At 38.4% G+C, this 16,625-nt stretch overlaps 1 protein-coding gene across 1 annotated transcript in view; it reads right to left on the bottom strand.

The window, feature by feature from the left end:
• The window catches only part of RORB (RAR related orphan receptor B), a 47,084-nt gene that overhangs the window by 12,463 nt on the left and 17,996 nt on the right, over positions 1 to 16,625 (bottom strand). Inside the window, exon 4 of the mRNA XM_074931575.1 lies at positions 14,125 to 14,526. Coding sequence (XP_074787676.1) covers positions 14,125 to 14,526 — 402 coding nt within the window. The remainder of the gene's footprint in view (positions 1 to 14,124; positions 14,527 to 16,625) is intronic.

Raw genomic sequence — 16,625 nt, 5'->3', positions numbered from 1 at the left:
GGCTGAGTGTGTGATGGAAAGGGTACACTGGGTCTCAGGGAAGGAGGGGACTGCTCATCCAGTATAAGCAGTGGAGGAGGCTGCTTGCTTACCCTCAGCGCTGGAGTCCCTATAAGGAGCTTTATGCAAATATAGCATACACTGAGTGTGCAGAGCTGACATGATGCTAAAAGTGAAAGAAGTATAAGCTTGTCTTGGCATCTCAGATGGTCCAGCAACAGAAGACACAATGCAGACAAGGTAAAGAACATCACTCTCCAAGGGTTTCAAAGACCATAGCTTTTTTTCCTGACATTTTCAGATTTTAACATCTTTTTGCTAATCAAGTTTTAATCAGTACACATCTCAACAAATCCCGTGCAGGAAGAAGTTCCTAACTTCTGACATCTCAGGTAAACCTGTGCTGTCATATAGTACAGGTACCGTGCTGTACCTTAAATATGATACATTTCTGTGAGACTTGGCAGCTCTGAAGCACTGCTGGCAACTGAGTTCAACAGATGATTAATTCTTTTAGTAGAACTATAAAGAAAGGGACAATGAGGAAAGAAAACAAACTGCTTCATACAGTGTGAGGAGAGCTATTGCCTTGATGCAGTCTGTATCCTCAAGCCTACAGAGAGCCTTTCTGTTACCTTTCTGGCTCAACTGCCATGTCCCTCCTGTTCTCCAGGCTAGAAGAGTCCACCACAGGTAGTCTATGCATCGTCTTGATTTTTGTTAATTTTGTTTTCAAGAATCCTGAGCCAAAGATTTCAAGGGTCCCCTTGCACTGGGAAGCTGCATGAACACAACTAGGAATCCCGTTTGCATGGGCTGCTAGGACTATAAAAGACAAGTCCATTTTGTGACCTCAATGTGAACTGCATTTCTGTTTGAAATGTTGTCAGCCTCAATTTTACGTAAGTTACAGCAGGTTTGCAAGGTTGCTTTATGAAAAGGAAAACAAAAGAGATGATGCTGGTCACTCAGGTGTGAGAATCAAAGTCAGCAACATTTTATTTTACAAGCACCAACCGCTGCAACTGTTGAGTGAAAATTAGTAATTCCAACCAAAACAATTACTGAGCCCGCATGATAGTACATGACCAGCATTATAGTAACTACAGCTGTAAACTGCAGGATTTGTAAGCTTATCTGTCATAGTATGTAAACACAAATGTAGACTAGGTGCTTCATTCCTCACCTTTTGTCTATATACTGGGTTTATCATGTTAGGGTTATATCTCCTATCATGCATCATGATCAATTCATATTACATGATACCACAGGAAATCTGAAAGATACAGAATATCCTGGCAGATTGACTCTGTCTGGGAGATGTCCCACAGAAAATAACATGTTCCCAGTACCTGAACTCCAGCACGCACTGTGAAATAGAATCATTTACATTAGATAGCTTGGTTCTAAATTTGAAGATTCTTAGTATTGGTACATTGAAATCTTTCATGGAAAACAGACACTTTTTGTACAAATTCTATGTTTCATTTAAAAAAAACCCCAAAACCCTAGAAAAAAGTATTTGCTTCCAGAGAGATAAACCATAAATACTCAATCAAGAAAACAGTCAATAGTTGTAACCAATATGAGGTCCTGAAAAATCAGATATACTCAAACAAAATGTATTGTGAAATGACCACGTATATTGCATTTATGTCCTGTATGTATCTGATTGGTTTTCTATAATGGCCCATTATTCTAGCTCTAAAGTCTTGGCCATTCTTAGGGATGACAAGAAAACCTGGACATTGTTGGTTGGTTTGGCTGGAGAGCAGAAATCTGAGGGTCCGGTTGGCCTCCATGCCCTGCAGCAGGTGGGAATGCTGCCTGTCCTGTCACAGCAGTTTAGGTACTGCTGGTAGGGGCCTGAAAGGTGCCAGCTGGATGGGGAGAGAAATTAATTGGGATTTTGCAATGCAGTGCTGAAAAAAATCAAATGCATAGCAGAAGATGTCCTGAAGAAGCTGAAAACTGTACACCACGAAGCTGAAGAATTACCTGTCAAAAAGATTTGTTCTCATTCAAAGAAAAAATTGTGGGTTTCTTGAAAAAAATACTGTGTGCATGTATGTACTTCTATGGTTCTGTGACATGCAACTTGCAGACAAGATGGTCTCATTGCCTATGACTAGATGGAGCAACAAAAATATAACAGAAGAATGTACATGTACTGTGGGTGAAACAAAAGCTGTACAACGTCCAAGGGAGCATGGTAACAGAATAAACAAACATCTACAGAATGTGCTCCTGGACTTGTAGTTTGGTGGTTACAAGCTAGACTGTTGAGGCCAATACCAGAAAGAGACCACGTGCAAATATTGATGGGAAATGTCCAGAAGCATAGTGAGGGATCTCACTGGTGCTAAGACTTAAATGAAGCCATCAGGGAAAATCAGCACCTGAAGGGTGAGATATGGAATACAGAACACAGACAAGATAGGGATGAGGAGGACCACGAGAGATCAATGCTGTTTTAGCAAAAGAAATGGCTTTTAGATTTGGCCTTGCCTATCTAAAACTACAGAGAAAACAAAAAGACTTCATTCTGTGAGGATGGCCCAGTGAACAGTGAAGTAAGCTACACCACAATTAGTGCAACAAACCCATCCTGGTTTCCTACAGACATGTCAAATATCATTTGCTATTGCCTCTCTGATCACCCATCCCCTGTGTTTGGCTGGGTAAGAGACACCATGAACACATATGAGAGCCTGGTCTATTCAGGCTGATTGGCCAGCAGTCACGGCCTTTCGAGGTTAACATGGGCCTGGGTCATAGTTTCTGCTTTTCTCTAAGGCTGTTTGTCTCCTTCACATGCTGAGTAGCCTCTTTTCCAAAGCTTGTGGGAAGACAAGTGTCTGAGACTTCTGCTTCCCTTTGTTGAAGCTGGACAGCAGCTAAAGAAATATTGGACAGTCCAGACAGAAGGACTGGGCAGATGGCAAGACTGAAAAAGCCCTATTCCATCAGCAAAACAGGCCAAAAGCACGTGTTGCAAGGGAAGAGCAACAGTGCACAAGCTATACACCTCTTGCATAAACTGAGGACTAGAGCTCACAATTTCCAGAATAGCAAATTACCTTTTCTGTTGCCAGTTTTGGCTACTCCGCTGGGCTCTTTCTACCCCTTTTTTTTTTCCCTCTTTTTTTTTCCACCTACTGTAATTTCTTATTTTAGATTTCAGTAGGTGCCTCACAAAAGTCACTCTCCAAAGGTCATGATAGCTCAAACATGTATTGCACCAGTAGGTTAGGAGCTGCTTGAATTCCAAGTACATACAGAAAACTGAACATTGCAACCTAGATAGTATGACTCAACATAGCACAGACCTGCAGGGGTCTGTCATCAGCTGATGAGTCAGTCCTGCCTTTTTCAGACATTTCCTTGTAATATTTGGAGATCTCAAACTACAATACCGAGAAAAGACTCCAACTTGGGGTCAAGCACAATGCTGGTGGGGATGGGTGTAATAACTCCACGAACTGCAAACAACACTCATTCAGCTGTGAATTTGGCCTGCTAAGTGGAAATTATCCACAGTACTCAGCAGTGTCTGCTTCCTACAGGCTCTTTAGTTCTTTCATTTGTCTCTCTTTTCTCAGGAGAGACTCTAGTTTTTCTCAGCATTCCCTTCTTTTGCACTGGGAACTGAAGAACTTTGAAGTGTGCCTCCTAAAACACTGATAATCATCCTCAATTAAAATGAATAATGAATTTTTAATTTGCCACTTACCCTTAGGATCCAGTTGAGTAGCTAAGAGCTCATCTCAGCTTATATCCTAAGTTGAGCTCTCACAGGGATCCACTTTGAATTAATGCTGCAATAACACCACAGCTTTGGCTGGCTGCTGTAATCATGCATATCAGTTCGTACAACCATAAAATCTCTGGCTAGACATTCTAAATAAAATATCCATTCTAGGACCCAAAATAATGCCAAACTAGTATCAAATCAACTCTCTTCTGTACCCTAATTCAAGGGTATTATAAGTGCAAAAATGAAAAGTTGCAAAATGGTTTCATTACACAGATTACCTCAAGAAATTCTTAGACAGTAGTAGAGGCAGTGATGCAGCGAATAAAGCAAAAGTATGTTTTGTGGCTGCTGTCAAACATGAATAATAGACCCCAATATTTTAAAATGAACTGGTTGAAAAGTCTGAACTTTTTTTGCAAAAAAGCAGGAACATCTTTTCCTAAAAGTGGTTGCAAAAAGCTCATCCCATTTTTCATTCCTGCCTGGCATTCTCAATGTCATAATGCAAAAAAGACTTCCCTTTCAAAAAGTGTTATAGATAGACTAGCAAGTTTCCTAACCTCCATTTGTTTAATAAATTTGTAACACTAAACAATATGCAGCCTAGGAAGATGATATGAAACATTAAAACACTCATATATAAGTCCAGAAGTGCTTGAATTTAGGACAGGAATAACCCTCCCTTGTGTTTAAGGTATTGAATGCTTACTGTCAGGAACAGATTGTACATTGAAGTAATGTTATGTATGTGAATTCTGTATTTCCTCTCTCTCCCTTTGAAATAAAACAGTTTCATATGCCTTCAAAAAAATGCTAATGAATCAAAGAAATGACAGTACAATTGAATGAAGTCCTAATCTGGAGGAACCTAGAAGGTGGACCCAGAATTCTGTTAAATCCTAGAGGATCTTTATAAATGCTTAAAGGTCTCCACTTTTTAATACTTTTCCTGGGTCTCAGCCAATTTAGTAAAAAAAGTATATTTTGTACTGATTAAAAATCATTTAGCTGGCAGTAAAAGCACTAACCAAGGCAACAGCTAGAGTTTATGGGACATGGACTGTACAAGCACTATAAAATTATCACAGATTTATTGAGATGAGCTTTTTCCTAACTTCTTCCAGCATAGTTCACACAAAGAGATTTTTATGTTAAAATTGAGACTGTTTTGAAACAAGAATGTGGTTCCATTTATTACAATTAAGCAAACATTGCTTAGAGTGGACATTGTTCATTATGAAACCTAGAAATATGCATGGAACAATTGGAATATTAAGGGTTTTAAACTAGGGTTGGAAGGGTTTGCCCCGTCATAGTCTGCAAAAGGTCGGGAGAGGTTCAACATATATTTTAGCACTTCTTTCACTGTCACAGGCTTACATTTAATATTTATAAAGATTTTAAGCAATCTAGTTATAGAAATACTTTTAAAAGTAATGACAAAACATTCTATGATGGTTTTATTTTCCTGTAGTGTGGCAACTGAGTTGGATCAAAGTGGTGTCAGCATACAGTGTCAGAAAGTGAAACAATTTGGTTACTGTAAGCAATGCCAGAGATTTCACTGATCAAGAGAAAAAATGTCCGTGCAGTCAAGAAGGAACACAAGAACTCCATGCCTTAATACCTTTCTTTAACTATTCTAATTTACCTGTGACTTTCATCCCTGCAAGACTACTGCACTATAAAAAATGTGTTCTCATAATCAGTTTCAGCATTTGTCTGACCTCTATGTCTCATAGCATTGCATTTTCCCACTAAACACATCCATGTTCCTCTCCCATGTGTTTCATTCCAACTTTTTCTCATATCTTTTCACTCTCGTATAAAAGAATTGTTGCTGATCTGTGAAATAAAGTATTAAAACTGAATGGACTGAAGAAAGACATCATTACCTATAGAGCTGGGAACAACATCACAAACTGCATAACAAGCAGAATTACATTATTCTCAAGAATAAAGTGGAAAGTAATGAAAAGCATGAAGTGAGGGGTGAAATCTGCCAGACAGAAGGCACGCAGTGTGAAAAAGTGAACTATGGCTTTGTGAAGCCAAACTTAGGATGTTGCATGTGTACTGGGAAAGAAAAAAAATTTGCAAACTCCAAACTTCTGTTGGCTTCCTTATGCCTGAGGATTAAATAACAATTGAACAATGTTGTTCAGGATGACAAAGAAATACAGCAAGGACCCCAGATTAAGCTCTCAGAAAGCACAAGGTAAGTAGCATATTGTTGGTGCTGACAGCCCAGAAACAACAAAACAACATACACAAATGTTAAGGACAAGGAGAATTGATGCTCAGACAAACAGGTTGTTCAGATGAGGAAGTAAGTGACATATCACTACTAACTCGAACCACACCATTTTTTGCAGACAGTATGCCACTTTGATATACTGCAGTAATTCCTAAATCATCACTGCCTTGCCCTCTTGATTCTCATCTGCAATGCTATGTTTGCTGCCCTGTGGGCTGTGCGTGAGACACAACCCTGCACATGTCCCAGGCCCTCCATGCTCTGGCACCTGCTCTAGTGTTCTCTTTTTGAGGATTTCTTGCAGAAAGCCAGTTGCCATTTCTTCTCCTACTGACATTGCTACTCTGAAGCATATGATAGGGAATCAGTCAAATGGCTATTCCTATGACTGGCAGCAACAGCATGCCTCAGTACTCGTTATACCATTAGCTTTACATTGATCTTTTTGTGTGATTTCTAATCTGACAATATTCACAGTACAGTGCTATTCCTGAGAAGATTGTCATGATATATGGTAATATATGGGATGTATGATATGGTATTTTACATATTTTGACTGAGACAAATGGTTGCTTTCTGGATTCTCAATAGAATGAGCATATTTTCTCAAGTTTGGTTATGCAAGAAAATATTCATATCTTTTGAGAAAAGGAGAAACTTTATAAACTTGCTTTAATGGATTAGAAATATACCCACTTTAAAGGACTATATTATCATGCTTTAGAAATGCAAGCTATAAATAAGGTTGTTTTTAATATTGTTTAATGTAACTTTTTAATTAATTTGTAAAACAATCTGAAAAGTAAGTAAAACAGAAAAAAAGATCACAAAATGTTTCCCATCCTCAATCTCAGTTAAAAGATGTCACTGATTTGAATAATTTTATTGCTTTATCCAGCTGCTTATTTTGTTCAAAAAGTCACAACCATAGTTAAGATGGGACTTCATTGTCTTGGATGCTGCAGAAAAAGTCAGTAGAAAATGTTATTTTCTTGAAAAAAATGCATCTTAAGCTAAAAGTAATTAAAATTTACCTCTCTTTGAACAGAACTCCTGAGTGTATTCCCACTTGCAACACTTATCCCCACAGTAAACAAAAAGGGCAATATTTAAAATGGCATTTTCTGCAGCATCTATAGTGCATGGTCTGTAGTGTGATCAAACCCTTAGCTGGGAATGCTGCCAATCATCATAATTTGTAAAATTATTGTTATGTTACTAATTGGCCAGCATCTGACATATGAATTGACATACCTGAAAGAGAAGTCAAATTGCTTTCAGAAATAGTCAAAAAGCCTCATAATTTGCTGGAAAACCCAGCCTGAGGTATACTTTTAGGCTATCTACTGTATTCTCAAATAGTTTTAGATTAATTGCTTTACTGTATAACTTTAAACTAGAGTTAGTAAAAAGGCACATTGCATCGTGCTTATTGAACTGCTATAAATTGTGTTACGAGTAGTCAAGTAGGACTGCCAGAACCAACTTACAACTGATTCAAAGTCCATTGTAGTTATTGTGAGGCAGTGGATGCTTGGTGATTTGAAAATCGCAGAGTGAAAAAAAATGGTGCTTAAATATAGTGCCTCTAGAAAACAGTCTTTATTTTCTAAATCTACACCAAGTTATAACACAAACTCTGCCCTGTTTATGTCTTCTTAAATCACTTAAATCACTAAATCACTAAATCTGCTAAAATATGCACTTAATAAAAGATAAAACCATGATCAGTTATTTATGAACATTTGGATAATTTAAACTACCGGGATGGGCAACATAAACTCATTAAAACCTTTATGTAAATGTGTAATTAGGCTAGTTTTGGACTAAATTTACAAATAAAGAGAGATTACTAACTTGGAGGTGGGAAAAGACAGAACTAGAAAATTTTAAAAACTTTCAAAAATATTACATCTTTCTCAACATTTCTGCCAAATTATTTGTTGATTTTATTGGTTGAATTTATTTCTAAATATATGCTTTAAAAAAATCAGAATCTACAATTATAACAAAAACACCCTTCACTCCAGCAACAGTTCGGCTAGAATGCTTCAGGATCGTAATGCTCTAATTTATTCCTCCACTTTTCTGTCCGTGTTTTATGAAGTTGAAACATTTCTTAACTGAGCAATGCTGTCAAATTGGTTTTAAATCTTGCCATTCTCTGTTCTCTTCTTGAGTGTATGAAAAGGGTAAAAAAAATAATTAGTTAAAAAAAATAGTAGAAGTTCTAAGTTTTGTCACATGAACTGAAATAAGTACATACTGAAATATTAATTTATTCTGATTGTCACCTTTAAATAGGTAATTACGGTAAGATATAGTGCCCTAAGGGTATCTGCGCAATGCACATGCTGCACATTTTAAATTGCTCACTAGATGGCAACATTGCTTTGCTGAAATGCCGCTGGAAGGCTGTAGCTACCTGCCCTGCAAAGTTTGACGATCATCTTGGTAGGAGGGATATTAAACTATGGCTTATAAAACGAGGTGAAGAAACTGCACGGGACTACAGTCAGAAAAACATCATTTATGCTTCAATGTGTGGTGCGTGGTGGCCTTGTGAAGCAAACATCAACATAGACTTTTATGTCACCTTAGGTATGGGTTTTAGTTATAGAGTACATTGCATTTTGAGTATGATGGTCCCTACACCGTTCCTTCAAATAACATATAAATGAGCAATACATGTTCAGTAAGATGTCCATTCACGCGTGATTTGGCACAGGGAACAAGTCTTGGAGGTATAGAGAAGGAAGTTAAAGAATAATAATTAAAAATGCTTATCACGTTGGAGAAGTGCTTTTGCAACCTACAACAGCAAAGCACAGAATACTTTTTAAGACATCAGTCTGATGCTGGTAAATATATTGCATATGTAACATACAGTGCTGTGAGCATCCACGAACAGTGTAGGCATGGAGGAATAAACTAAATTATGGTGGATTTGGTGAGTAGGGCAGGTGATGTCTCCTCCAATTCTCACCACATGGCTGCCCCAGCGAGCCATTGCCCACCTTAAGATCATCAGAGCAGGGTCAGAGGGGCTGGGGAAAGGGAAGATCAAGCCTGAGCCTACCAAACTTACTTACTATTTTACTTTAATTTTGGTAGAAATACAAACCCTTCAAACTATTGTGTACCTTCAAACAGTGCTGATGTTGAGGAAATACCCTGTAAATATACATAACACTTTTTTTCTGTAATTATAGAGGCTGGGCTATGCAACCTCTTGTATGCTCTAATTGTACCTTATTAACAAACTAAATACACACAGCTATAGGGCACTCTTCAATCTGACCTGAAGTGAACCTTTAACCAATCTGTTTTTTTCACAACAGTGTTTGCTAATATTTTTTTCTCATCTTTAGGTGGTAGTAAAAGATAGGCTGGTAATCTCAACTGCAGTCAAGGGAGGGAAACTTTTCCATTAACTTTTACAGACCAAGATCTGAGTCACATATTCTGTGAGAAAAATGCAGTTCTCAGCTCAGTGACAGATAATGTTATGCACATATATTTAAACAAGGTGGTCTTTAATTTGATCAAGTCTAAAAATATGCATTTAATACCTACTAATTTAAAATCACACTTGGGAGAAAGTGTTGCCATCCCTCTATGGGACTACCAGGGTCAGGAAATGAAGCTCCCTTCTCCCTTTAGGATTTCCCAACACCAGATGAACTCTGCAACTCTCTCTGTGAGGAGAAAGTCATTCTGCAAACGACCAAATTCTTGCTTTTGACATGACAAGCAGATATCACCCCACGGTTTGAGGTCCCTCCCACAGCAGCATGAGGAATTTCTGCCTTCTCAGATATGCAGGTGGCATGGTGGTCAGGGAGAAACATGACCATGCTGTGGGATCCCTGGCAGCACACACCCTCAGGCCATGGGTGTCTCCCATGCTGGCAGCATCCATGGCTGGTAGTACACACATGAGTCATGCCACCTGTAGACAGCAGGACAGGTAGAAAAACAGCCTGCCCAACTCATCTGGTCACTGCATCTTATCTACATTGTGCTCTGCCCATCTGGCTACAAATCCAGATGAAGTCTCCAGTTAGACACCTTGAGTTAAGAATGAAAATATCTCCATTAAAATGAAAAGGAGCTTGCCTGGAAATGCAGCTGATGCCAAGCTGAGGCTCTGCTCCTGTATGCTTATTTATGAGTTCTGGACTGATTTTTTTAATGCTTTGAGTTTCTTTTTTGTAACAGGAACTGGAATACTGAGTGGGGCTGAGCCTAAGGCACAATTCTGCCTAATGGGGAATTACCTGATTTTATCCAACTTTTCTCCATTGTAAGCCCTGGGAGTTACATGACAAATTCGTGTCTGTATCTGAAACTACTCTTTCTTCTACTTAGCCCTCTCTATTGTAGGAAACATTACCTATCTTGCTTCTTATAATGAACATATAATGTATGGTTCTACTCTGGATTATTCAATCCATTTGGAGGGATATACTAGTACTAAACACATGTGAAGGAGCCCCATATAACTTTAATTTGTCAGCATCCCTTTCTCCTACACCTACTTTTGGTACAGTATTTAGAGATACTAGTAAGCAGGCAATGCAGGGTAAGCTATGTTTTGCTTGTTATGCCATTCTAATACTATGTGTTGAAACATTTGCTATGTAAAAATTTTGAATTTCAATAATTCCCATTTCCACTACAAAGTCTACAGTAGATGAAGGTATGTTCAGGAAAAAGAGCAGTTTCATATTCAAATTAAAGCACAGAACTGTTAAAGATCAAAGTAGGCCTGACCATTTCAATTTCTTTTTGGTGGAATTAGAAAATTAACATGTGAAGAAAATAATGTAAATGATGTGTAAGTTCTATCACAGGGTATGTTAGAAAATACTGTTTTTGTAACTGAATCAAACAGGGAAATGAATACTTGTTACTTGGATTTTTTAGAGAACCTTACTGTTGGCTAGCAAGGGAAAAGTAAATACCAGAGTAATTCAGGCAATTGCAGCAAGTTGTTTAGTCAGGTGCAGCAGAGACCATTGTTAGAACTTGTTTTACAAGCATTTAACATTTTCATTAATAATCTGAGAGGGTTCACAGCATGCTAATTAAATGAATAGATAATTCTAAATTAAAAGAAATCACAAAGCATCAATGAGGAGTGAGACAAACGTAACAGGATTGAAAAGGCTGGAAAAATAAGGACACAATGACATTCAAACTTGGAAATGTGCGCTCAGAGGTATTTTAATAAAAACTGCCCTATACAGGAGAGAGTTGTGTAAGAAACAAGTAAAGCAACAGCACTGAAGGAATAAGTGAACTGAACATTGGTTGACATGTGATGCTGAAGCTGCAAAGCCTACTTTAATTCTGGCTGCATGTGAAGAAGTCTGTCCCTTGGAGAGCTTACAGCAACTTTTAGGAGCTCGAGGATGGAAGGAATCCCAAGCATTCATTTAGAAGGAAAAATTTAAGTGGGTTGCATTCGAGATCAGGCAAGTGGCAAGTGAGTTTGTGCTTAAAAAAATACATGCATTTGAAGAATATAAAGACCAGAAGAAAACTAAGTCTGGAAATTTGAATTTGGTAGAACGTCTTCAGTGAAGAAAAGAACTAACATGATCAGGGTTACTTAAAGCTTCAGTTCAGTATATCACTAGACAAGGTACTATAAAGAAATTTCCATCAGGCACAAGGATTAATGCAGTGTATCTTTTTCATCTTCTATGTATTCTCTATGATTTCATCTAACAGTTAAGTCAGTAACTTCTAATTAACATCAGTTGAGCTTATTCCGAAATCTTAATGAAGTAAGATACAATGCTGCAGTGAAATTTAAACTGTAATATGAAATCAATGCATTCTAGTGCTTGCAGTTTTCCTGCTTTGACTGCAAGACTGCAGCTTTACAGATGGTCCAACAATCCACTGCAGCATTAAGAGGCATTTTCTGTTCATTTTTAAACACTGAAAATATCATTCACTTGTGCACTAATCCCAATATTTTATGGCACATCTCTTCCAATTTTTTCAGTTGTATCAGCTGATCCATTATACATTATTCCTCACAACTTTACTTCTCTGCTGTAGGTACCACAAAGGACATACAGCAGTACTTGGGTGAAATCCTAGCAATTTATGGACCTCAGTTCCAATTTAAAAAGGAAGAGAGGTAAATTCCAACACCTGAATTTGCTGTCAGCTCAGACAGAGAAAGGCCCTTTGCTATGTCCTGTTCCTTGTGCTCTGTTGTCACTGCTTTGTGTGCTCCAGAAGGGAAATGCTGGCCAGATGACACGGGATGAAAGATTGGGAAATGTGGGGTGGGTTTAGCGCTGGCTGGTTTAGGGCTAGAAGAGCAAAAAAGAAATGGGTAAAAATTTAAGAATGAGGCATTATTTCTAAGCAATCTTGCAAGAGATGAAAGTTAAGTGATTCTCTAAAGCTCCATGAGTCAAAAGATCCCATTGACTTCAGTGGGATCCTTTAGTCACTAAGGATATAGTCCCGAGGCCATAATTTCTCTTTAGGATCACTTCTCTAACTGGGCACAAATGCTAATTAATGGACTATCAGAATTGTCATATTTCTAGTACCTCCTTTGAGTCTCTCTAGGAACATTTCCCATTGGCACAGGGTGCTGCAGGGAAACAGCTCTTACTACTTTAAATTGTCTCTCAGCTGGTTTGGAGTACTGTGAGATGCTGTTGCAGAACTGGGATTTGCAGAAGCCACACATGAGTAATATTCATATGGCCACAAGAGCTGAGAGGGAAGTTGAAGCATATGTTCCTCACTGATCCTCTGTACCGCTATGCTGGGAGTGCAGGAGTTCACTGGACAGCAGCCTAGGCCCAACTTCATAACAAAACGTGTCCCACCAGAGTGGCAGAAAAGTGTAACTTTCTCCTTCACAATTCACAGCTAAAACACAGTTTGTTACACAGCTTTCAACATATGAGCATCCATGGGTAGGAAACATGCTGCAGATTCTAGCTGCACCTTCTTATTTTTTTTTTTTTTTATCAGATAGTAACTACTACATACACCCTTTCTACACTATGTATCAATCAAGCGCATGTCACACCTTCAGCGACCTCAGTAGGTCTGAGTACAGACATAAGTTTACACATCTCAGTGCCCCATTCATGAGGCAACAAGGCCAGGCCAGAACTATAGAGGGTTTTTATGATCTGACATTAATTAATTTGTTACAGTGCTCTTGAATACCATCTTTTTGTTTCCGTTCTTTCCTTTAATTAAATTCATTAAAAAAGTGTTACCCTTTGATTATATTCTCAACCACAACTGACTCAGCATACTTCATGTGTTGAGGTGGGAAGTACCTAATTAGGATGTCAATATTCTTTCATGTTATTTTTTTATAATAGAAGCAGTACTTCCAGTTGCGTTGCAGAGGTATGACTAAATGTATCAGATGAACAGAAATCCTCCTTACACCATTAGTCATTACCTTTCAAACCACCTCATCTCATCTCACAGAGTAGTCTTTTTGCAACTTTTCAAAGAAGAAATCAAGGGACAGGTTCTCCAAGGCATTCAAGCAGAGGAGCAGGGGTATCCATGCAACTACATTCAGAGTTTGTGCACCTCACAAATTCAGTAAACTTGCTCTGCATGTTCATCCACACATCAGAAGTAGTGAGCTGGTACTTTTTGACAATAAATACCTAAAATTAGCTGCCACAGGGATTCTGGGTTTCGACAAGAATACAGGCGGCTGGTTTAAGAGATCATTTAACGTTACTATTAATGAGCTCATTTGAAACAAGCTCTCCATTACTAATTATCACTTGGTTCTGACTGATTCATCACCTGCTTTGATGATCCTATTTCATAAGCACACGATGAACTGCTGAGTTTAAGAAACTACATAATTTGCAGATTTTGGTAAAAACAGAACTGCCTTGATACTGTGTCAGTTACTGCCAGACTGATTTTTTTTCTTTATTCCCTGAGTGTGTGTGCACATACACTCATGTGTGAACATGTAACTACTGTGTACTTGTGTACAGAATGCCTATATAATACTTTAATAGAGACGGTATTACAGTCTAGCTCATACATATACACATTACACTGGAGGAATAAGAATTTTCCTTACCTATTTCAGTCATGGATATCCCCGGAGCTAATTGCCCATTGTTGAAAGAGCTATAGGTAAACAAGTTTGGTACAGAGGTGAGGTCATAGATTGGTTCCTGCTTTATCTGTTTGATTCCAGTCATGTCTAATCCAGACTGGTCTGGGGAAGGCTGGGCAGAATCCACATTATAATAACCCTCAGACTTCGGTAGGTCAATGACATGCCCATTTGAGTAGGTGCTGCTGGTTTCATTATTCAGGTTGCTCAAGCCATTGCTGATGCTGTTGCTATAAACCCTGGCTAGGGCTTCTGCCTCACCGCTCTGCTGCTGTCGTTGTTCCTGCAGTCGCTGCTGGTGCTTCTGCACTTCAGCGTACAAGCTATCCCTCTGCTTTTTGGACATTCTTCCAAACTTCACAGCTGAAAAGCAAAGCACAAAGTGAACCATTGTCATCTCTCATTTTTTCTTGATTCCCCTCAACCCCACTGCTCTCTTGATATTTAGTCTCAGTGTTACTTTTGCTGAGGAAATATCTTTTTCTGTGAAAATGAGATAGGATGCAAAGCTTTACACCATATGTGTCTCACAAAGGAAAAGGTATTGTGTGTTTGGATTTACAAGGTGATGACAATGACTCCTGTTTGACAGGAAGGCCTCAGCCAAGCAACTCACTTCCCACTGTGAATGTTAAAAAGACCAAGCATCCTTTAATACCTCTGTGTTCACTGAACAACAACCCAGTATGAAATGTACAGTCTGTAGATTCATATTCCGTGTGATTTACCAACTTTCCACAAACCTTTAAACAGTGCACTAATAGGATTAGTACTCTGGATGAAAACAAGCCCTAAAGCCTTATTATCACATCATTTCAATGGAGTGTTATCTTCACACTTTTTAAAAAAAAAAATCTTACAGGTTAGAGATAGAACCTAGAGGAAAATAACAGATTTGAAGGTAAACAGCACAAATGAATGTCATCTTTTCCACAGAGGAAAGTCTCAGGGATTTACACAATCAATTTACATAACCTTCGTGGACAAATCCATGCATTCCTTCAGATGAGGAAGGGAGGAAAACATCAGAGTGCAAACCACTCTCCCCAGGAACAGGGTTCATTACATTGACATTGAAATTTTCAAAAATGACAGGCTGATTGCTGTGTAACTAGGAGGAGTAAATCCACAGCCTGCATATACAGTGGGTCATAGCTGACTATCTTTCCCCACGCCCTGCCACCCCATCTCTCTATAAATTCTGGCTTTCTACTGGGCTAGATCTGGGATCTCAGAGCAGAGATAGCTGTGAATTGTGCTCTAAAACAAATGAGGGATATTTTCAGCAGAATTTATCAGAGTACAGATAAGAGGACATTGCTCTGGAAATACTAATTTCACACATTATGAGGTATATTTTCCAATGCTGAGTATTTCCAGTCCATCAGTAACTGGGATCAATTCAGAATCATCACATTTATTCGCACAGGTTGGGCTTGGCTCTCATTTTTGCTACTCCACAGTTCAGATAAAGCTCTTGAAAAGAGTCTGAGCCTACATATGTGGATGAATGTGAAAATCTTTAGTCTGGAAAAAGAACGGAAAAGGAAGAGTGTAATATGAAAAGGCAGTGCCAGAATAACAGAGAGATGGAAGTCTCTTCAATTTATTTGCACTTTTTTACACTGAGTTGTTTTTTTCCTTGTTGCCAACTTCATCTTACTTGCAGCCCTTCACACAAGCTACATCACACGAACAGTCTGCCCTGGAATCAGTCAACAATGCACTGTACACTCTTACAGACAATATACAATGACTGTATTTTGAAAAATGCAACTGCGTATTTTCTTCAAATTTAGGGCCTCAGTAATAAAAACAAACACCCACTGTTAATTCTCATTATATATTCATTAATTGGATTCTCCAGCTGCTGTCAATTAGCATCCTGCCTCTGCATGATAAAAATGAATCTGTTACATGGCTGAGAGGTAAAAATCACATTCAGTTTCTCTGTTAAAAAAATCCATACAGCCTATTTTAAACTTGCAGGAGCTCTTAATATTGTTAAGTATAAACACCCTTACACAAACAATGAGAGAAGAAAGTAATGCTGTCAGAAGAATCACTCCCTTTGTCTGTATGCAGTGGTCCCTGAATTACAGGTTGGGAAGAAAGTGCTGTCAGTCACATTAAAATGCCCCTGTGATACCTCAAATCATTGGAAGATATTACTTTTAGGAGGAAAGCACATGCTGTTAAATTACTAAGATGTTACTACTTTAATCTCCTCTGGGAAGAATCAGGAGATAAGGCATGAAGCAAGCTGCATGCTAGGACCTAAAAGAGTTCACAGATTAAAGGCTAGACTGCAAGGCCCCTCCCAGACTGGTGAGCAAGTTGTTTCAGTGAGACATTAGACACACTGAGTAGGAAAAGACCTATTACAGTTCAAATATAAACCAAATTTATAATCTGTGGGCCATCTAAAGAAATAGCTCTTTAAGTAACTTATCCATCAATGA

This window comes from Athene noctua, chromosome Z, assembly GCF_965140245.1.
Source record: "Athene noctua chromosome Z, bAthNoc1.hap1.1, whole genome shotgun sequence".
Lineage (NCBI taxonomy): Eukaryota > Metazoa > Chordata > Aves > Strigiformes > Strigidae > Athene > Athene noctua.
The sequence above is the reverse complement of the archived record's forward strand: the minus strand, read 5'-3'. Positions and strand labels throughout refer to the sequence as shown.